The following is a 23388-nucleotide window of genomic DNA, read 5'->3' as shown; positions in this document are numbered from 1 at the left end:
AAATCTCCAATTTGGACTCATCAGACAAAAGGACAGATTTCCGCCAGTGTGATGTCCATTGCTTGTGTGTCTTGGCCCACGCAAATCCCTCCTTTTTGTTGGTGTCCTTTAGTAGTGTTTTCTTTGCAGCAATTCTACCATGAAGGCCTGATTCACACAATCTCCTCTGAACAGTTGATGTTGAGATGTATCTGTTACTTGAACTCTGTGAAGCATTTATTTGGGCTGCAATTTCTGAGGCTGGTAACTCTAATGAACTTATCCTCTACAGCAGAAGTGACTCTAGGTCTTCCATTCCTGTGGTTGTCCTCATGAGATCCAGTTTCATCATAGCACTTGATGGTTATTGTGACTGCACTTGAAGAAACTTTCAAAGTTCTTGAAATGTTCCGTATTGACTGACTGACATGATGATTGACATGTCTTAAAGTAATTATGGACTGTCATTTCTCTTTCCTTATTTGAGCTGTTCTTGCCATAAAATGGACTTGGTCTTTTACCAAATAGTGTTATCGTCTGTATACCAACCCTACCTTGTCACAACACTGATTGCTCAAAAGCATGAAGAAGGAAAGAAATTCCACAAATTAACTTTTTAACAAGGCACACCTGTTAATTGAACTGACTACCTCATGAAGTTGGTTGAGAGAATGCCAAGTGTGTGCAAAGCTCTCAAGGCAAAGGGTGGCTACTTTGAAGCAGTATATTTGTACCCAACACTTGTTTGGTTGCTACATGATTCCATATGTCTTATTTCATAGTTGTGATGTCTTCACTATTATTCAACAATGTAGAAAATATTAAAAATAAGTAGGTGTGCCCAAACTTTTGACTGGTACTGTATATTGGCGCTGATAGAGTCACGTTGGACTTCCTACTAGGGCACACTGCCTCAGTGCTAAAAGTGTAACTCTGGTTCATATGCACATGTATATATGAGCGTGGATGATTTCCTTTAATTGTTTCTTGGCTTTGACCATCCTCTCCCCCACCACACCTCAGGTGTCGTTCCCGGACTGCGTGCGGTGGACCACCATCGAGTTTGACCCCCAGTGTGGCACGGCCCAGCCCGAGGATGTCCTCCGCCTGCTCATCCCGAGCCGCTCAATCCACCTGTCCAGCCTCGGCACCAAGCCCCTGGCCCATGACACCATCAACACCTGGGTGGAGCTCAAGAAGATCTCCGGCTCCAATGGCTGGCCCACCACCGTTCTAGTGCTGCCAGGTAAGATAAGAGGTCCAACTATTCACCTCCAGTCAGATGACACTCTTTGACAAAGCTTTTATTTTTAGGCTCTGATCCATGCGTAATTATTGTTCTGTGGCTAATGCTGAGTGGGCAAAACTGGTTGTAATGACTTAGTTTCAAACAGATTTGCCGTTTGGTTGATAGTTTTTTGTTTCAGTAGGAAGGCATTTCATTTGACTAGCTAACTAAAATGACACGCAAGGAAACAAATCATCTGAACCAATCGAAGGTTAGCTTATAGATCGATTTGGGGAAGCTCAATCTCTTCAATGGACAGCTCCGCTAATCTACATTAAAGTAGTCCCCCTGTCCTCCCTGCTGTCAATATCACCGTATCACCTGTGTGTTCTTCCTCTGGGATTCCAGGAAACGAGGCCCTGTTCTCCTTGGAAACGGCCTCTGACTACGTAAAAGACGAGAAGGCCTGTTTCTACGGCTTCAAATGTGTTGCCGTGGGATACGAATTCAACCCTGGACCAGATGAGGTAAAGAGGAACTTGTTTTTGCATGTTAAATGTGTTGTTTACCCCAAAACAAGATTTTCCTATTCTTGTACTGTCTATAGTCAGAAAAAGTTTTTTGACAACAAATGATAGATTTAGATATGCTGTTAGAAAATCTTGAATTGACGATTATTGCTCATAATTCGCCACGACCGTCAAGCTTGGCCTCTGTCCCAGGCCTTGATTTCCACAACTCATTGTGTCCTGATCCCTCCACCCCTCTCGAGCTGTCCGCTCATCAAGCTTGTATGCATCTCGAACAGGGCAAAAGACATATGCTTGCCTGAGCAGCAGAGAAAGTTCCTTAATAAGTACATTAAATTCACACAATGATTCAGCCCTCTAGCCTACAATAAGGAAAAATATCTCGTCATATTTTTTTAAACAAGTTCCCTTTCCAAAACAGAGCTTGCTTTGAAGCTTGAATTGGGGTAGGGAAAGACATTGCAAGTGCCACACATTGTTATTGGTATAGATGCAGATCAAGTGTGAGTGTGCCGAGTGGAAAGTGGGAGAGGAGAGAGGGAGGAAGAGATGGTAGCCATTCACATACTCTTCTCGCTAGATCACTTAAAATGTATCCCTTGCTTGCTACCAAGTTACATTCACTGTAGACACTTGTGAAAAATGTAATCCACAGTTGGTTCACTGGCTCCAACCACACGTGAAATGTTGTCAGTTATGGCTTTATCTGAGAGTTTTAAGTCGTTTGATGGAATGCATGCATGTATAAACTGAAATTGGAGAATATATTCCCCTTTAAGTCAAATGTGAAAAAAAATAATAGGTTTCCCTGTAAAATTCTAACTTGAACTTACTTTACTGTATTCACTGAGGTGTGTGTGTGTGTGTGTGTGTGTGTGTGTGTGTGTGTGTGTGTGTGTGTGTGTGTGTGCGTAATTTCATCAACAAAAATAGTGACAAAATTATTTGAAAAAAACTATAACTAAACAAAAAATATTTTTAGACGAGACAAAATTAGCAAAAATCTGACTAAGTGGACTGGACAAGAGATTTTGGAGAGATTAAGAGCTTTTCCGTAATGAGAATTGTGTGTTTCAGGGTATTATCCAGCTGGAGAAGGAGTTGGCATACTTGGGCAGTGTGTGTGCTGCTGCTCTTATGAAGAAGGATCTGGCTCTGCCTATAGGTGAGGGAGATGCAAGAACATTACAACATGGTAGAACTGATAGGGAACACAGGAGAAAAGATATTGAACTTCAACTCATATTCTTTCAAAACAAGTACCAGGTGCTTAGTTCTCATTATTGAACTTTACTGTTGTTTTTCATTTTCAGCTAAAGTGCAAATATATGGTCTCTATATTGTCGCCCTTGCACTTTGCAATGGAGCAGAATGTTATTTTTTCTCTTTTCAAAATTGCTTAATAATTTAGTCCAGGACATTTTGTAACTTTAAAGTGAAAAATCTAAATTTCAGTGCATCTTTTTTTTTAATTGGTTCTGTGCAGTTGTAAATCAAACAAATACACATGTTGATCATCAAATGTTTTTTACATTTCATATTATTTTAGGAGAAGTAGTGAATCGTGCAAGGGTGCCAATATATTTGACCGCAACTGTATGTGCATGTAAGATTATAATTTGCACTAAATGGCATATACTGTTTTATACTCTGTACTTTTTTCCAGGGAACGAACTTGAAGAGGACCTTGAGATTCTTGAAGAAGCCTCTCTCCAGGTATTCTGATGTCATTTAACTTTTTTTATGAAAATCACATTGTGACATAACAAAAGCTGTCAAGGGTGTAACCATGACTTATGAAAAATCACAATGGACACATTTCTTCCATCAAGCCTTCGTCAGCATGTAACCATGACATACTTCTGTCTCCACCCCCTCTCCTTCCCACCTTAACTCCCCTCTTTCCCCACAGGTGTGTAAGGCCCACTCAGGTATCCTGGGCAAGGGGCTCGTCCTGTCCCACTCCCCCACCATCCTAGAGGCTCTGGAGGGCAACCTGCCCCTGCACCTGCAGACCAACGAGCACTCCTTCCTGGAGGACTTCATTACCTGTGTGCAGAACTCCAGCGGAGGACGCCTGGCCAGGTGAGAGAAAGGAAGAGAGCATGTAGACACAAAAAACGTAGGCCCGGACACACATTCCCACATACACATGCACACTAAGCATGGACGTACGTACACACACAAACACATACTACTGTGAAACAAATATCAGCTCATGGCCAGGTTGTCAATAAATAGATTAATGCATAAATGCCCCCCCCCTCCAGGTGGCTGCAGCCAGACTCGTACGCGGACCCCCAGAAGACGTCTCTGATTCTGAACAAGGATGACATCCGCTGCAGCTGGCCCACCACAGTGGCCGTCCAGACCAAAGACCAATACGGAGACATAGTGCACGTGCCAAACATGAAGGTCAGGTTTTATTTTTCTGTTTTTTTTTTCTCTCTCGATTCTTACCTCATGTAAAATAAAGCCTACATCATCACATTATTTTGTAGTGACAGTGATCATCCACTTGTTTTTTTAGTACATTACCTATTCAGACTGTTAGCTAACATGTTGTTCAGACTTGGTTGAGAAAGCTAGCTACCAAGTCACTGAAATTTGCATTAAACCCTTACATTGGCGTATATAGATAGTGCCAAATTGATATGTTTTTAACAAAATAACTGTAAAAAGCATATGGATGACCATGGTAGCAACTGAAAGAGAACACTTTGGAGTTTATCAGACCAAAGGTGAGAACAAAACAGTTCATCTGAAACAGAACTGAATCCAAACATTACATTATTTTATGTACAGTACATTTTGCACTTACTGTACTTTTCACCGCATTTGTCAGTAACAAAATCTGAAAATTCTCTGGATACATTCAGTAAAATAATACGAATATTCATTGAAATGTTGGAATTGGCGCAAGACAAGATATAGCAATTCCAAGGCTTTGAGCGTGAGGTCTAACTGGTGTCTCCAAGTGGCCACACAACTCTCCAACTGCACAGTTCTTAAGTCATTTCAATGCACTTACTTTGCCATTTTAGTAATTTAGCAGATGCTCTTATCCAGAGCGACTTACAGGAGCAATTAGAAGCTCATGGACACATCGACAGATTTTTCACTTAGTCTGCCAGAGGATTCAAACCAGCGACCATTCGGTTACTGGCCCAATGCTTTTAACCACTAGGCTACCTGCTGCCCTCCAAAAGCGCAATCCAAAAACAATACATAAATCACATTCTTTGTCAGGTGGGCATCATTTGCAAGCTAATTATATTACCAACCTGACTAAATATGATCTTAGTGTAAGGCTTTCAAAAGGCACTTCAGACAGATTGTAATTCTGGTGGGCATAGACTGGAGTCATGAATGCATTCAAATGTGTGTTCCGCGTTCAAATTTTCTTCACAATACAACAAACATAGGCTCAAGCTGTTCAGGACAACACAGGGTATAACGCATCCTTGTAACTGGAGCAAACATAGCGATCATAAACATTTTAAAATATAGAAATGTATAGTGCTTGTGTGGCATCAAAGCGGTATTTATTATAATTCTCAATGTCTCATCTGTCAGAACACATCAACTCCTCTCGATTTACAGCATTTCCCTCACTCAGCATTTCACTCACTCAGACGACAAATGTGCAAAAGTAGCCCCATTAAAAAATATTTGTTTTAATATTTTTTTTCCTTTTAACTCTGCATTATTGGAATAGGACTTACCCGTGTCTACACCAGTTGTTTACGAAGCATGTGATGTAACATTGGATATGATTTGTGGCATCTTTTCGTGTGCGGTGCTCCAGTTTATAATGGCTGTCAGTCAAAACATATACAGAGCTGTGAAGCGCAGAAACCTGAGCTCTGACGACATGTATTGCAGGTTAATGTACACAGCCACTGCATTACAATTTAGGCACTTATCAATGACATACGGGATGACAGGCCATGAGTGGAAAGGTTAACTTGGGACATTTTCAACTCTGGGCACGAGCTCTCTAGTTGCCAACCTTTAAGTGTCCCCTTGTGTCCATCGAAAATGACTGGGCGCTGATAGTCTCAGCAAATTTGATCCCGCTGTAATGTTAGCACATTTTAATGATGAACATAATGAGTATATTTTTGCTAACGTTAGCGAACTGTACGCCCTTGTCTCTCCCTCTCCTCTCTCCCAGGTGGAGGTGAAGGCGGTGCCCGTCTCCCAGAAGAAGTCCATGCAGCAGGAGTGCATGAGGAAGCTGCAGCGTCTCCCAGGCAGCACCAACCCCTCCTTCTCGGGCACCGTTGACCTTACGTTCGGGGGCCTGCCCATGCCGAAGCTGGAGGCCACCTATGAGCCCATGATCGTCAAGGAAGCGCGCTACATTGCCATCACAATGATGAAGGTTAGGGAACCACAGAGATAAAAACATTGCAGTGCTTGAGGCATCACTACAGACCTGGGTTCGACTCTGGGCTGTGTCTCAGCCGGCCACGACTGGGAGACCCATGAGGCGACACACAATTGGCCCAACGCCTTCTGGGTTAGAGGAGGGTTTGGCCGGCCGGGATGTTCTTGTCCCATCGCTCTCTAGCAACTCCTGTGGCGGGCCGCTGACACGGTCACCATTTGTACAGTGTTTCCTTAAGAATGTATTATTTACAATTACGGCCTACCGGGGAACAGCCTTGTTTAACTTCTTGTTAATCCAACCACGGTGTCAGATTTATAAAATGCTTTTCAGCGAAAGCATACCTAGCCCAGAACATAGCCCAGTTGACAAATTATTTCAAACCGTAACCAGCCAAGAAGAAGCGTTACAAATCTCAGAAATAGAGTTAAAATGAATCCCTTACCTTTGATGATCTTCATATGGTGGCACTCAGAAGACATTCATTTACTCAATAAATGTTCCTTTTGTTCGATAGTCTCTTTTATATCCAAAAACCTCAGTTTTGTTCGCTCGTTTTCTTCAGTAATCCACAGGCTCAAACACAGTCACATCAGGCAGACAAAAAAAATCCAAATTGTATCCGTAAAGTTCATAGAAACATGTCAAACAATGTTCATATTCAATCCTCGGGTTGTTTTTAGCCTAAATGATCTATAATATTTCAACCGGACAATAACGTCGTCAATATAAAAGGTAAACAAGAAATGCACTCTCTCGGGATTGCACATGAAAAAGCTCTGTGACACGTCAGCGTCCACTCATTCAGACTGGTCTTACTCCCTCATTTATAAGAATACAACCCTGCAACAATTTTTAAAGACTGTTGACATCTAGTGGAAGGCATAGGATCTGCAAATTGTCCTAAGTCAATGGATACTGTAATACAAAACTACAAAACCACAAAAAAAAGGTTTTCGCCTGCCAAGTAGCAGGCCGTTTAATTTGGGCATGCTTTTCATCTAACATTCCGAATGCTGCCCCCTACCCTAGAGAGGTTAAAAATGTTTTATCTCTGTGCATTAGAATGAAACAAATGTATCAGCTTGTAAGTAAAGAATACTGGTTTATTTCTTCCTGGGATGTGTTTCATGCCAAGAAGATTCCCTCTGCTCTTGTACTTTTCCCTTCACATGTCAGATAGATCTGAATGGAAAAGCAACATGGCATAACCTAGAAGAATGTGTTTGTTTCATATGATTGTGTTTTACTTTCCATTTTTTATGTGTTGTGTATATAGATATTTATAGTATAATTGTTGTTAACTGATCTCAGCATGATTCCCTGGCTAAATAAAGGTTAAATAAAAAACTTAAAACTAAAGGGGAAGCTGTTGCTCAACTGGCCCATGTTTCCTTGTGAAATAATACAGAGAAATTATTTATTTTTTGTTAGTGTAACATTTTTTGACACCATGTTTATTTTCTCCTTGTCCAGGCCTATGAGAATTACTCATTTGAGGAGCTTCGCTTTGCTTCACCCACTCCAAAGAGGTAAGAGATGAGATAAAGGTCAATCAAGTGCAGCAAAAGTAATTGAATGAGAACGAACACCATTTGAACCCAGGTTTTATGACAAAAGTTGATGAGAAGTGAGGGGGAAGTGGGTCTGTCCATTTGGTGTGAAGCGCTTTCATCCCTGTTTCTCTCCACCGCCAGGCCCAGTGAGAACATGTTGATCCGGGCTAACACAGACGGGACGTACAGTGCCAACTGGACCCCCGGGGCTGTGGGCCTCTACACAATCCACGTCACCATTGACGGCATTGAGATCGGTAACGTAGAACAGGGTTGGGTTCACTTATATTTCTATTTAGTCATTTCATTGTAGAAGGTTAACAGAGATTCCTATTCCCATTTTCCCGTATTCAAATTGGACTAGAGCTCAAGTCAGTTGATGTAATTTTTTTGTTTCTGTTCATTTAAAGTTTGTCACAGCACAAGCCCTCCAAAAACTGTATGTTGGTATTGTGGTTAGTCTATTATTAGAGAAACTAACTGTATTAGTTAGGAAATGTATTAAACATATATTAGTTGTTAATTTAAATTAAAGTTATCTGCCTGCGGAGTGTGGACTGTGCGCATGTTTAACCCACTAGATGCTGGTCTGGAGGTGGAGGTGAAAGACCCTCCTAAAGGCATGATCCCACCTGGCACACAGATGGTCAAACCCAAGGCCGAGCCCCAACCTAGCAAGGTGAGACCGACACACCTGACCCCACACACACCTGAGAACACACACTCACCTGAGAACACACACTCATCTGAGAACGGACACGTCGCTAAACCAAAGAACATGAAAACACACCGTCACAGCCAGTAGTGTGTTCATTCACTGTTTGTTTCTGGTCCTCTGTTGTTTCCTCCAGCTGTTGTAAGTGTCTGGATGTAATGCATAGGAATATTTATTTTGCGTCTTGTTCACTCTCATTCCAACGGGTGCTTATCTGTTTATACATTTATCATGAAGAACATTGCAACATGCAGTGAATATTTCCACTGTCACGAACCAAGTTATGTATCATTGTTTTTGTGGCTGACAATAATTTAACTGAAAATGGGGAAACAAGCAACAAACTGCACATTTTCACTCAACTCTTTGTATCTCCCTTCTGATCTTGTGTACAGTGGATCATATCCAACGCCAATAAGAGAACTGGGTGGATGGTCGGGTTTCTTATTGTTTTAATTGATTACGTTTTTATTATTTAGCCATCTGTATTTTAAGTCAACCTTGGGTTTGCACTGGAAATGTCCAACCAGCACTGTTCAGAACGGAGCACTTCTACACTTTCTCCCACTGTGTGTGTGTGTGTGTACACTTTACATGCGTGTGTGTGTGTGTGATCCGTGACCAAGAGTGCCTGCATTGCCTTTGTGATTATGTCTGTCTCTCTACAGTGTGTGTGTCCTCCTCCACTCTGTTGCCTCTTTTTCGCTTTCCCCTGCTGAGGCTCCTACGGCTTACTGTCTTCCTGTCTCCTCTGCTTCTCTCAGGTCCGCAAATTTGTGTCCAAGGACAGCGCAGGCCTCCGTGTGCGTAGTCACCCTTCCCTGCAGAGCGAACAGATAGGCATAGTGCAAGTCAATGGCACCATCACTTTCATTGATGAGGTAAACTGTTCTAGACTAGGCGATTTGATCGAGTTGTAGCATTAGATTCTCTTTATTTTCTTATCTTTTGTTTGTCTGTTTTTTTCTTAATTCCTCTTAATTTTACTGCATACTAACTTGACATCCAAGTGTGTGACCTTAAAGGTTTGCAACATTACAGAAACATTCACAAAAGTTCCTCCAACCTTCTGGAAAACCTGTGAACTTTGGAAAAGTTTCTGGGATTTTGCAACCTTAACCTCAGACTTTCGCGCAAGTCATGCATTATGGTCAGTGGGGGATTTCAGTGGAAATCTGAGATATATGTGCAGAATACGAGTCAGGATTCAGTCCTCGCAATCTAAAGAGTAAATGTGTATGACGGTTTTGAGTACAGTAAAACTGCAGTGGGTCTATCTCTTTCTAGTTATTGCTGCTTCTCTTCTGAGCTCACTTATTTGTTACTTTTGCCTTTGTGTTGCTTCATACACATGCAAGACACTCCGAGGCTGCAGCGAGAAAAACATCAACCTTATGGCAGAGCATGTTGCGTACAATTTTGTGTAGGAAAGAAGCACCAGTCAAAATTGTGTCCTCCATTTTAGCCTAGGAAGGCCTTTCAGAGTTTTCGTCAAACCTCTTCACAAACCTTGGCAAAAAGCAGAGACCGTCCAAACCAATACTAGAGAAAGTCACAGCATTCTGCTAAGTGATGTTACTCTGAGTTCAGTGTGTTTTCACAAAGCATGCTACCAAGCATCAGCCATTTATTTTAGGACCGGTTTTAAATCTGGGTTTTACATTGTTCTGCACCACCCAGTATAGGTGACTCTGCCTTTCTTCTTGTTGAATCTGCATTTCTGGAGCCATTCAGTTGACTACCCTATTATTCGGCCTCCCTCTCTCTCCCGCTGCAGCCTCGCGTAAGGTGCTCTTATTGCCCCGGGGACTCCGCCACCCCTCTTTCCGTTTCCATAGTGACATGAGGGGGGCATGGCTGTGCTCTCTGCCCTCTGTTGCTTGTTTTCCCATAGATCCACAATGATGATGGTGTTTGGCTCAGGCTGAATGATGAGACAGTAAAGAAGTATGTGCCCAACATGAATGGGTACACTGAAGCCTGGTGCCTCTCTTTTAACCAGCATGTGGGCAGGAGCCTGCTGGTCCCAGCCAACGTAAGTAAAATGACGATCAGTCAGTCAGTCTGTAGGATAGAAGGGTAGTCTACCCCCCTATGCTGCTCATTTGGGGAAAACATCACAAATCAGTGCTTCCACCATTCATGTGTAACTCAATTGGACCCCCCCCCCCCAACTCAATGGGATTGATTTGATGTGTGATGATGGTTGTATTGAAGTTTGAAGATTCCCCTTTATCTACTACCTACCTACCTACCTAACTACCTACACACTGTGTATAGTGATATTGGATGGTGTCCGTTCCCCAAATGTCTACAAGCATGAAGTATTGAGAACCTCCTTTAACAGTTTGAAAGAACTTTAGTGTGTTGTTGCATGATGTGTCCAAATGGATGTCACTGCTGTGTCATGAGCCTTCACTAAGGGCAACGTGCATGTCTCAGGGGATTAAAAATATTTACTTTAGCGTGACTAGAATCATGCGTTCAGTTGGACTCTCGTAAAACCCTCACATGATCAGTTAATACATGTTTAATGCATTGGAAGCATCCCCATTGCATGAATGGACCAGAAAGAGAGAGGTAGTCGATAAGCAATTCCAGTGTGTTTAGTTTAGGAGGGTCTTAGCTGCACTGTCTGCTATTCTCTTCACCTCTTTCTCATTGCTTCTTCTCGCCCACGCTTCATAAGCACAGGCACCTCAGAGCAACACGAAAAAAGCTCTTCTCTCTCAAAAGAGATTTCACATACATTTGTTCCATGGCACAAACAACCTCTAAAATCTAAAGGCCAGTTTGTTAGACTCAGATGAAGCCTGGTCCTGGCCTTAAAAAAAAACATTTTTCATTTGTGCATGCTTTTTAGGCCAGGATTAGACTTAATCTGGGTCTGGGAATTTGGCCCTGTCTAATCAGGGACTTCATAGGTGGATAGATTAAGAAAAGTTAATATTCATTCATTTAAAGTCATTGCCTACGTATTCACAGCTATTCGTAAAATGGATGGTTTTCAGTCATGAGGCAATCATTGGTCCCCAACACAGTTTCATATAGAAATTGTGCTTCTACCACTCCACAATTCCACCTATGCATTTGGTTGCTCTATGAGGCTTCTAAGGTTCAGAGGCTTCTATGTAAAGGGTGTTGTCAAACAGCATGACACGCTACATCCTATGTGTTGAAACGGATTTTAAGAGATTTTCTGGGGGCGATTGTTAACTCAAAATGGGTTTAAAAATTCCAACCCCTTCCCACACAAAATAAAACATTTCTGTGTTCCGAATCCTTCACAACATCTTGCAATTTCTTCACAATTGCTTGAGTACAAGGCCTTTCTGGTACCCTGTCAAAATTGGTGAAAGCCTACTCTTCTCAAGTTCAATTACAAAATAACTTATACACGGCCAAAATTGCAGAAAAAAAGATTAATAATGATTTCTTCCCAAAAAAAAGACTTCAGCGCTTGTTCTCTCCCTTTTTCTCACACTTAAATGAATCCTCTTGCCGTTTCTTGACTTGTACTTACGATTTGTTGCTCAGAGTGTCTTTAACGCTAGCCAAGGAGTCAGGGATATCGGCTTTTTGTCGTGGACCCCCTTAACTATATTCCCACAGGTGAGTTGTGTGAAGGAGAGATGTGTATGGCTTGGCTGCTCTGTTGCTTTTTCATCCATCTGTTATTTCTACGTTTCCTATTGAAACCCCTCCCCCTCTGTGAAGTTCTTCAATTTGAGTTATGGTGAACTTTGAGTTTTTAACCACAGTTGCATGACTTTCTGAGTAGTTTAATTTAAGAACACTGTCGTTCTACCTCCATTCCCCTTTAGGAATCAACTATTCATTCAAGGTCCATTTGTTATGCTGTCTGCCCCGTGATAACTTTGTTCCCATTTCACGTGAAATTCAAGCTATCGAGTGAAATGGACATTTGTGTGTTGCATGAGGGTTAATAACAATGACACTAATATGTTACATGTGGCTTTTGTATGAAAGGGTAGATGACATGTAGCCTACTGTATGTGTCTAGTACTCTGGCCCCAATTTTGTAATTTACATTTGACATTTTAGTAATTTAGCAGATGCTCTTATCCAGAGCAACTTACAGTAGTGAGTGGTTAATTTTTTTCTGATTTTTCCCATGCTAACATTCATCTCCCTTTTTAGTAGAAGGTTACCCATAACCACACATCTATGAAACAATTGAAACATATTTCAGGCTTGCACAGTATGAAGTGATACATTATTTTAGTTGATGCATTTAGTCATACCTTTAGTCGTCACACTTTTTGAGAACTTTGTGGCATTCAGGTGTTGCCAATGAAACCTGTCTTGTCCACTTTATGCCATCGAGACAGTATCAGCCCAACAACAACCTGTGCACTTCATGCTCATAGTGTGTCCTCAAAAAAAATCTGATAGTCATTGCTGCAGCATTGAATTTTTTTTTTTTACCTTTATTTAACTTGGCAAGTCAGTTATGAACGGCCGGTTGTGATACAGCCCGGGATCAAATCAGGGTCTGTAGTGACGGCTCTAGCACTGAGATGCAGTGCCTTAGACGGGGCTATGCTTTAGGTTTATGTCAACATTTGCTACAGAGAGTGAATCCTACTGGTTTTGTTGAACTGATAGCTCTTAGGACAGTACTGTAAAACTTTAATAGAAATTATGGGACTTTGATTATTTGATAACTTGAAACACTAGTCACGCTATATCGTCTCTCATAAGACACATACACACACAGTTGTCAGGAATCAGGATGAAAATATGACATAAAATCAGACAAATCCATCACTACTCTTCCATTGACTGTAGTCGTCTAACCTAGCCTGATTGGTATTAACGCCTGTCAATTCCCACTTGCAGGAGGCAGGAGGCCAATCGGAGCAGAGTGTTAAGGAGGTGAGCTCCAGCGGCCGCCCCTCCCAAGAGGCCCCCTCCATGCAGGACAGGGTGGGGCAGGGCGGCGGCCCTGGGCTTTATAAGGTAGTGAAGACGGGTCCCTCGGGTCACAACATCAGAAGCTGTCCAAACCTTAGGGGTATCCCCATTGGAATGTTAGTACTTGGGAACACGGTCAAGGCAGTAGGCGAGGTACGCACCCCCTCCCCCGCACAAAAAAAAAACGGAAAATAACAAATGTGATGTCTTACTTATTGTGGTTGCCTTTAATTGATAATGAATCAATCTAGATTACTTAGTTACTATTTTGTAGTTCTTATACCCATTTGTTTTGTTTCACTCTTCTACTTTGAACTCTCTTTGCAAAACAGACAAGTTGTTGTAATGTATTTTGTTTCCTCCCCCTTTTGCTTGTAAATTGGTTGACTTGTTTTGGATGTATGTACTTTACCATTGAAAGGGTGAATACATGAGATGCCTCTGGGTGTGGGTGTGTGCTCTGTCCTTTCTTTCAACATGTGCAGACTCTTTTCTTTATAGAACACACTCCAGTGGCTACAGCATTTTTTATTTGTTTCCTTTTGCATTTATATATTTTTGTTCATTTTAATATATACTGAACAAAATATAAACGCAACATGCAAAATGTCAACGGTTTTACTGAGTTACAGTTCATATAAGGAAATCAGTCAATTGAAATGAATTAATTAGGCCCTAATCTATGGATTTCAGATGACTGGGCAGGGGTGCAGCCATGGGAGGGCCTGGGAGGTCATAGGCCCACGCAGTTGGGAGCCAGGCCTAGCCTATCAGAATTAGTTTTTCCTCACAAAAGGGCTTTATTACAGACAGAAATACTCCTCAGTTCCATTAGCTGTCCGGGTGGCTGGTGTCACACGATCCCGCAGATGAAGAAGACAAATTTGGATGTCCTGGGCTGGCGTGGTTACACTTGGTCTGCGGTTGAGGCCGGTTGGACATACTGCCAAATTCTCTATAATTACATTGGAGGCATCAACGTAGAGAAACAGCTCTGGTTGACATTCCTGCAGTCAGCATGCCAATTGCACGTTCCTTCAAAACTTGCAACATCTGTCGTGTTGTGACAAAACTGCACATTTTAGAGTGGCCTTTTATTATCCCCAGCACCTGTGTAATGATCATGCTATTTAATCAGCTTCTTGATATGCCACACCTGTCAGGTGGATGGATTATCTTGGTAAAGGAGAAATGCCCACTAACAGGGACGTAAAAACATTTCTGCAGATAATTTGAGGGAAATAAGATTTTTGTGCATGTAGAACATTTCTGGGATCTGTTATTTCAGCTCATGAAACATGGGACCAACACTCCACGTTGCATTTATATTTTTTGTTCAGGATAGTTTATTTAAACTATATTAGTTTATTTATAATTTGAAACGGATTCAATATTTTCTGTTTGCAAAAAAAATAAAATCCTTCACTATTTTCTGACATTGGATTCTTGAAATGCTGAAGCCATACTGTACCTCAAATGAATCTTCTCTCTTACACCTTCTGTCCTCTTTTGTTTCTTGGTTGACTTTTTTAAACTCTCTAAAATTCCTTGACCCGGAAGTGCTGAATGGTGCCTACTTCCTGCTTGACCTCTGATTGGGGATGTGGTGTTGTCATGCTGTTACTAGAATGCCCTCTCTGAACCAATGGCTCCCCAGCTCTTTCTCATTGAATCTTTCCTCGATTCCCCACATCCTATCTCCTCGTCTCCTTCTCAACATGCATTGGAAAAGATGGTCTGAGGGGAGGAACCTTGATACTCCTCCAGTAGGGTTGAGAAGGTGGCAAGGAGATACTAAGCTACGAGGAATCATAGAAATACTTACTAAGTCTTGCTATCACTCTCTACGCAGTGCAACCTCTGCATTTATTAACATTTCCACTTTCCATTTGTGTCCGTCTGTCTAAAGTGATGATTTTTTCAGGACCTTTAGAAAACCAAGACAAACATGAATTTACCTTTCAATATGATTCACTTTTAGAGTAAGTTGTTTAATTAATTATCTTTAGCCAGTGATCTCTGCAAAATGCTGCTTTTATGAGAAATATTATAGCTACAATGCCGTATTTAATTGTTCTGAAGGAATGATGTGCATTCATGTATAGGGGGATTGTATTGTATTTGAGAGAATGGTGCTGTGTGCGTGTGTGGACTGCAGCATTTGTGTGTGTGCGTATATAGGGATAAAGAGCATTGTGTTGTGCGTCAGGTGGTAAACACGGAGGGGACGTGGGTGCAGCTGGACAAAAACAGTGTGGTGGAGTTCTGCGAGAGCGACGAAGGAGAGGCCTGGTCTCTGGCCCGAGACCGTGGGGGAAACCAGTACCTACGCCATGAGGAAGGTAAGAGCCTTTTAACTTAACTTACTGCTTTTTACTCCTGTGTCCTTTTTATATTTTTGGATGAGGGTCTGTATTGGGCTTGGCTGTATAAATATTTTTGCCACAGCATGATTTTCAGGACCGTCCATAAAATAGAAATTTGGAGGTTCAGCCCCCCCTCGCGGGAGCTGCAGGGGTGTGTGCTACGCCACTGCTTATAATTAACCCTAAGTTAACTATCTAACTCAGGGCTCCAGCTATGCTTTTGGTTTTCTAACTTGATAGCTAAGTCGCTAGCTTGCAAGTAGGGATGCACATTTCTGTCAGTTTTGCTGCCGACTGACTGACCCTCATTTACCTGTTCAAAAAATGGTACAATTTTTTCCCAAACATTAAACACGTGACCAACAGAAAATACTATCAGAGATCTGTGCATATAATGATGAAATGCTTATGTTTCTGCCCTAACAATAGGAGTTGTCCCAAGGCGGGAAGGCAGGCGACAAGCTTAGGCCCCAAAAAAGCCCATTGGGCTTATTTTGGAAAATGTGGGGAGAGTGAAACCTATCACTCTGATACTATGAGTGCATACAAGAACCGGACATTTTCATTAAGAGCTTTCTCATTGAATCTTTCCTCGATTCCCCACATCCTATCTCCTCGTCTCCTTCTCAACATGCATTGGAAAAGATGGTCGGAGGGGAGGAACCTTGATACTCCTCCAGTAGGGTTGAGAAGGTGGCAAGGAGATACTAAGCTACAAGGAATCATAGAAATACTTACTAAGTCTTACCCTATACCCTATTAAAACCTCTTTAGGATCTGACCCTTTTTTTCCAATTTTCACCCAAAATGACATACCCAAATCTAACTGCCTGTAGCTAAGGACCTGAAGCAAGGATATGCATATTCTTGATACCATTTGAAAGGAAACAATTTGAAGTTTGTGGAAATTTGAAATGAATGTAGGAGAATATAACACATTAGATCTGGTAAAAGATAATACAAAGAAAAAAACATGCATTTATTTTTATTTTTCATCTTTGAAATGCAAGAGAAAGGCAATCCTGTAGAGGTGCAAGTCCTGTAATGAAGCAGATAATAAAACGCCATTTTCAAACATTTGCCCAAATGCAATTAGCGGAAAACACTGTTGTAAACAGTGCAACTAATGCAAGTAGTTTCATATGTGACAGAGATTAAAATATTTGTTCGAAACTTAGAAAGAGTAGGAATCTTAGAGGAACAACTATGATGGGTTGCTAATATGACTAGGATTGTGCTTTTGGACAAGTTAATATGAAAACCAATAGAACAGGAGAGAAGTGCTGGTTATTGGCATGAGGAAGTTTTTATAAAATAGGTAAGCTATGCCTCATTATTTGAAGTCAACTCACAGCCACGCTCAAGGTCCTGAATGATATCATAACCGCCATCGATAAAAGACAGTACTGTGCAGCCGTCTTCATCGACCTGGCCAAGGCTTTCGACTCTGTCAATCACCGCATTCTTATCGGCAGACCCAACAGCCTTGGTTTCTCAAATGACTGCCTCGCCTGGTTCACCAACTGCTTATCAGACAGAGTTCAGTGTGTCAAATCGGAGGGCCTATTGTCCGGACCTCTGGCAGTCTCCATGGGGGTGCCACAGGGTTCAATTCTCGGGCCGACTCTTTTCTCTATACATCAATGATGTCGCTCTTGCTGCGGGTGATTCTTTGATCACCTCTACTCAGACGACACCATTCTGTATACTTCTGGCCCTTCTTTGGATACTGTGTTAACAATCCTCCAGGCGATCTTCAATACCATCCAACTCTCCTTCCGTGGCCTCCAACTGCCCTTAAATGCAAGTCAAACTAAATGCATGCTCTTCAACCGATCGCTGCCCGCACCTGCCCGCTGGTCCAGCATCACTACTCGGGATGGTTCTGACTTGGAATATGTCAAATACCTAGGTGTCTGGTTAGACTGTAAACTCTCCTTCCAGACTCATATTCAGCATCTCCAATCCAAAATTAAATCTAGAATTGGCTTCCTATTTCGCAGCAAAGCCTCCTTCACTCATGCTGCCAAACATACCTTCGTAAAACTGACTATCCTACCGATCCTTGACTTTGGCGATGTCATTTACAAAATAGCCTCCAACACTCTACTCAGCAAACTGGATGCAGTGCCATCCGTTTTGTCACCAATGCCCCTTATACCACCTACCACTGCGACCTATATGCTCTCGTTGGCTGGTACTCGCTACATATTATTCACAAAATCCACTGGCTCCAGGTCATTTGCTAGGTAAAGCTCTGCCTTATCTCAGCTCACTGGTCACCATAGCAGCACCCACCCCTAGCATGTGCTCCAGCAGGTATATTTCACTGGTCATCCCCAAAGCCAACACCTCCTTTGGCTGCCTTTCCTTCCAGTTCTCTGCTGCCAATGACTGGAAACAAATTGCAAAAATCACTGAAGCTTTAAGCATCAGCTGTCAGAGCAGCTTTCCGATCGCTGTACACAGCCCATCTGTAAATAGCCCATCCAACCAACTACCTACCTCATCCCATATTTGTTTTTGTTTTTCTGCACTTTTGCAGAATATAGACTGATAAGCATGACGGGTCAAATGTATTTTCGAAGGTTAACCATTAACATCCCTACTTCAAAATCAAGCTTCTTGGTTACAGCATAGACAATAAACTCCATCTAGGTTCAGGATCCCTGCTGTATGCGTGCAACAAACTGCTAGGAGCCTTTTAAGATTGTTGTGTAACTTTGAGTTTGGTTGTCTGCCCTTGCAATTAGCAATGTTTGTTCGCGCTTGTTAGCATTTAGCTAGTGTCTGCAATGGAATTTCACTAGTAATTTGTTAGCCTTTGTTAGCATTTTTTCAATAAGGTCAAGCGTTTTGAATATAAATTACTTTCACATTTGGAAAGAAATAGTGCCCCTTGTGTGCCCTGCCGGTAATACCGTATAGTTCCTGTAGCATAAATATGGATACTGCCCAACCCTAGCCTGTATTCACAAAGTGTCTCAGAGTGCGAGTGCTGATCTTGGATCAGATTTACCGGGTATCTGGACAGTTGTAAGATCCTAATTCTTTAGGCTGATCCAGCACTTGAGATAATATGTCTCTAAATTTAACTTTGCTGTTAATCAAGTCAAATGGGAGAGTTGACCTAAAGAAAATTGAGTTGAGTATTTCGATCTCAAGTTGGGATTTTCGATCTCAAGTTGGGATTGGGTTCTCTCAGATCTCACTCATCTTAGTTTTGAAGTTACTTTAAGAATAGCCTGTCCGTCCAGTGTTTCCAGATTTTCTATTAAATATGCAATATGAGTGAAATAGTTTTCCTTCCAATTTTTTTTGTTAAGTATGTTAAAAAGCTTTTCTGTGTTTTGAATTGTGTTCTGCGTACCCCAACAACATAGTGGTATGGTAAACAGCTGATTAGCCAGCTTCGCCAATGAGACGACCTCTGCCATAAACATGACGTCATGTTATATGAGGAAATGGCAAGCTTTTTTTTTTTAACTGTCTGTTTGAAATAAGTTTATTTGTTAATTACATTTTTGCTTTAGCCACAAATGAGTATATGAGGAGTCTGCAGCATTGTATGAGTTAACAGAATATATACACTTTTAAAAGTTAGATTTTCACTGGACAGTAACTTAAACTAATATAACATGGATATGAATGGATGTTTTGGTTGCTGTTGTTGGTGGAGCTAACGTGGTCCAGCTCTGTCTCCTCTCCCAACAGAACAAACCCTTCTGGAGCACGGGGCCCAGACCCCACCACCTAGCCCCTTCTCTGTCCAGGCATTCAACAGGGCTACTGCAGCCAATGGGGCACAGGGCTTTGACTACGGTATCTCAAACAACAAAGGTGAGGCATGCCGGGGCACGTGGCTTGGTGGCTGGGCGGGAGAGGGATGCCTACACAGTTATACATGCACCTGTGGCTTGGTAGCTACAGCTGCTTCTGCTTTAGGAAAGTCCAGAACCTGGATCGTGGCTATGAGGCACAAAACTTAAGAAAATGATCCAAGTGAAATGGGCAGGTAGTGTATCTATCCCAGTAGGAAATACTAGTTTTTGATGTCCGTTGCAAAGTGTTTTAAGACATGGTCTGTTGTGCTCCCAAATGAACAAAACCCAGGCTGCCTCACACGTAGGTCCCTAGCAACTGTCAATTCATTTAAAAAAGATATATATACTTTGCAACTCTCCTTATAGCTCCTAATATGATAAGTTGTCTGACTAGTAATATTCTGACTTGATATACTCATGACATTGCCGGTGCAAGTCAGATTATTGGAGACACTCCGATTTATTGTGCTAGTTATAGTTATGCAGTCATAACTCAAGTGAGGATGTCAAAAATATTTCTCTAATTTCGCATTGGAGTAGTTTCCTTTTCCTGACAAGCGGGCTCTCGAGTAGCGCAGCATCTCATTGCTAGTGGCGTCACTACAGACCCTGGTTCGATTCCAGGCTATGACACAACCGGCCGTAATTAGGAGTCCCATAGGGCGGCGCACAATTGGCCCAGCGGTGTCTGGGTCAGGGTTTGGCCAGAGTAGGCATTGTAAATAAGAAACTGATTTGCCTAGTTAAAAAAAAAAAAAAAACTTTATTTATGTATTCATTGCCTTTAACGTCCATGATACATTTTCACTTTGGGTACAACACGTATGATTGACTGACTAGGGAACTGCTGAAGAGATGCACAAGTCTCCACTCTCCACATACAGTTGCTCTTCATCAGTTCTTCTCTCACTGTCATTCTGCATCCACTATCTTTTACTTCCTGTTTATTTCCTGCTTCTTATCTGACAATGTCCTGTGGGCTTCCTGGGTTCTCTTGAGCTGTGTTCAAATACCCATACTAACATACTATATACTACATACAGTTGAAGTCGGAAGTTTACATACATTTAGGTTGGAGTCATTAAAACTCATTTTTCAACAACTCCACAAATTTCTTGTTAACAAACTATAGTTTTGGCAAGTCATTTAGGACATCTACTTTGTGCATGACACAAGTAACTTTTCCAGATTATTTCACTTATAATTCACTATATCACAATTCCAGTGGGTCAGAAGTTTACATACACTAAATTGAACGTGCCTTTTAAAAACTTGGAAAATTCCAGAAAATGATGTCATGGCTTTAGAAGCTACTGATAGGCTAATTGACATAATTTGAGTCAATTGGAGGTGTACCTGTGGATGTATTTCAAGGCCTACCTTCAAACTCAGTGCCACTTTGCTTGACATCATGGGAAAATCAAAAGAAATCAGCCAAGACCTCAGTAAAACAATTGTAGAACTCCACAAGTCTGGTTCATCCTTGGGAGCAATTTCCAAACACCTGAAGGTACCACGTTCATCTGTACAAACATTAGTATGCAAGTATAAACACCATGGGACTACGCAGCCATCATACAGCTCAGGAAGGACACGTGTTCTGTCTCCTAGAGATGAACGTACTTTGGTGCGAGAAGTGCAATCAATCCCAGAACAACAGCAAAGGACCTTGTGAAGATGCTGGAGGAAACAGGTACACAAGTATCTATATCCGCAGTAAAACGAGTCCTATATCGACATAACCTGAAAGGCCGCTCAGCAAGGAAGAAGCCACTGCTCCAAAACCGTCATAAAAAAGCCAGACTACGGTTTGCAACTGCACATGGGGACTTTTTGAAGAAATGTGTTCTGGTCTGATGACACAAAAATAGATCTGTTTGGCCATAATGTCCATCTTTATGTTTGGAGGAAAAAGGAGGAGGCTTGCAAGCTGAAGAACACCATCCCAACCGTGAAGCACGGGGGTGGCAGCATCGTGTTGTCTGGGTACTTTGCTGCAGGAGGGACTGGTGCACTTCACAAAATAGATAGCATCAGGACATCAGTCAGGAAGTTAAAGCTTGGTCGCAAATGGATCTTCCAAATGGACAATGACCCCAAGCATACTTCCAAAATTGTGTCAAAATGGCTTAAGGACAACAGTCAAGGTATTGGAGTGGCCATCACAAAGCCCTGACCTCAAACCAATAGAAAATTAGTGGGCAGAACTGAAAAAGTGTTTGTGAGCAAGGTCTACAAACCTGACTCAGTTACACTAGCTCTGTCAGAAGGAATGAGCCAATATTCACCCAACTTATTGTGGAAGGCTACCCAAAACTTTTGACCCAAGTTAAACAATTGAAAGGCAATGCTACCAAATACTAATTGAGTGTATGTAAACTTCTGACCCACTGGGAATGCGATGAAAGAAATAAAAGCTGAAATAAATCATTCTCTCTACTATTATTCTGACCTTTCACATTCTTAAAATAAAGCGGTGATCCTAACTGACCCAAGATAGGGAATATTTACTAGGATTAAATGTAATTAATTGTGAAAAACTGGCCTCCCGGGTGGCGCAGTGGTTAAGGGCGCTGTACTGCAGCGCCAGCTGTGCCATCAGAGTCCCTGGGTTCGCGCCCAGGCTCTGTCATAACCGGCCGCGACCGGGAGGTCCGTGGGGCGACGCACAATTGGCCTAGCGTCTTCCGGGTTAGGGAGGGATTGGTTGGTAGGGATCTCCTTGTCTCATCGCGCACCAGCGACTCCTGTGGCGGGCCGGGCGCAGTGCGCGCTAGCCAAGGTTGCCAGGTGCACGGTGTAGCCTCCGACACATTGGTGCGGCTGGCTTCCGGGTTGGATGCGCGCTGTGTTAAGAAGCAGTACGGCTGGTTGGGTTGTGTATCGGAGGACGCATGACATTCAGCCTTCGTCTCTCCCGAGCCCGTACGGGAGTTGTAGCAATGAGACAAGATAGTAGCTACTACAACAATTGGATACCACGCAATTGGGGAGAAAAAAGGGATAAAAAAAATAAAAATAAAAATGTGAAAAACTGAGTTTAAATGTATTTGGGCAAGGTAAACCTCCGACTTCAACTGTACTTAATGAGTATATACATATACATGCTATTAGTTATTTTTAGTTTACTGTAAACGAACGGTACCGTTTCAGTTGAACGTACTATAGCTTCGCCTGTCTACTGGAAGTTGATGCTGTTGCTATGCAACCTCTTGCTAGCTTTTTAGCATAACAAATGCTAAACATTTTATGATTTCGGTTGTGTTCATAAATTCAATCTGGAGTGCCAGAGTGCGCTCTGGGCGTTCATAAATCCAGAGTGTTGTCAGATTGTCCGTTGATAAATTCGGAGCTTTCAGAGTGCACATTGGAAACTGACCAAGGAGTAGGGTTGATCCGAGTGTTCAACGGCAGTTAAGTGCCCAAGCTAACTGGCTAACGTTGGCTAGCTACTTCCAGACACAAATGAGACAGAGAACACCTCACTCTGACCATTTTACTCGCCTTAGCAGAGCTGGTTAGGCTGTTTTCATGTTATCTAGATCATTGTGACTGTAACTGTATTGTAATTATTTTTTTTGCCAATGTTTACTGATACTGGCCATATTCAACAGGTGTTGAGCATTCGTAAATTCATCAGTTCTGCGCGAAAGTGCTCTGAAATCAGGGTAGATAGCCAGAATGAACAATGTCCATTGAAACACACAACGACTAATCCACTTAGCTAAGAATGATGTGAATATTGAAGTCCGTACATGTTGGGTAGTTAGTTAGATAGCAGATAATTAATAATACTGCCTGGCAAGTTGGATATATTAGTAGCCAACTAACATTAGGTAGCTAGCTAACATATCGGTAC

At 42.0% G+C, this 23388-nt stretch overlaps 1 protein-coding gene across 26 annotated transcripts in view; it reads left to right on the top strand.

Moving 5' to 3' along the window:
• LOC139395705 (E3 ubiquitin-protein ligase MYCBP2) overlaps positions 1-23388 on the top strand; it is a 350297-nt gene that overhangs the window by 247048 nt on the left and 79861 nt on the right. For 14 of the 26 annotated variants that reach the window (XM_071143146.1, XM_071143125.1, XM_071143079.1 and 11 more), the window contains 15 exons: positions 1003-1225; positions 1616-1734; positions 2815-2902; positions 3404-3453; positions 3650-3822; positions 4008-4152; positions 5915-6124; positions 7607-7662; positions 7828-7958; positions 8268-8365; positions 9166-9282; positions 10296-10436; positions 13265-13492; positions 15549-15681; positions 19420-19545. In XM_071143146.1, the coding sequence (XP_070999247.1) occupies positions 1003-1225; positions 1616-1734; positions 2815-2902; positions 3404-3453; positions 3650-3822; positions 4008-4152; positions 5915-6124; positions 7607-7662; positions 7828-7958; positions 8268-8365; positions 9166-9282; positions 10296-10436; positions 13265-13492; positions 15549-15681; positions 19420-19545 (2038 nt within the window). The remainder of the gene's footprint in view (positions 1-1002; positions 1226-1615; positions 1735-2814; positions 2903-3403; positions 3454-3649; positions 3823-4007; positions 4153-5914; positions 6125-7606; positions 7663-7827; positions 7959-8267; positions 8366-9165; positions 9283-10295; positions 10437-13264; positions 13493-15548; positions 15682-19419; positions 19546-23388) is intronic. The other 12 variants (XM_071143169.1, XM_071143150.1, XM_071143191.1 and 9 more) reach the window with 6 other exon arrangements.

Source organism: Oncorhynchus clarkii, chromosome 3, assembly GCF_045791955.1.
Source record: "Oncorhynchus clarkii lewisi isolate Uvic-CL-2024 chromosome 3, UVic_Ocla_1.0, whole genome shotgun sequence".
Lineage (NCBI taxonomy): Eukaryota > Metazoa > Chordata > Actinopteri > Salmoniformes > Salmonidae > Oncorhynchus > Oncorhynchus clarkii.
Note: the sequence above shows the minus strand (reverse complement) of the source record. Positions and strands in the feature narration are given on the sequence as shown.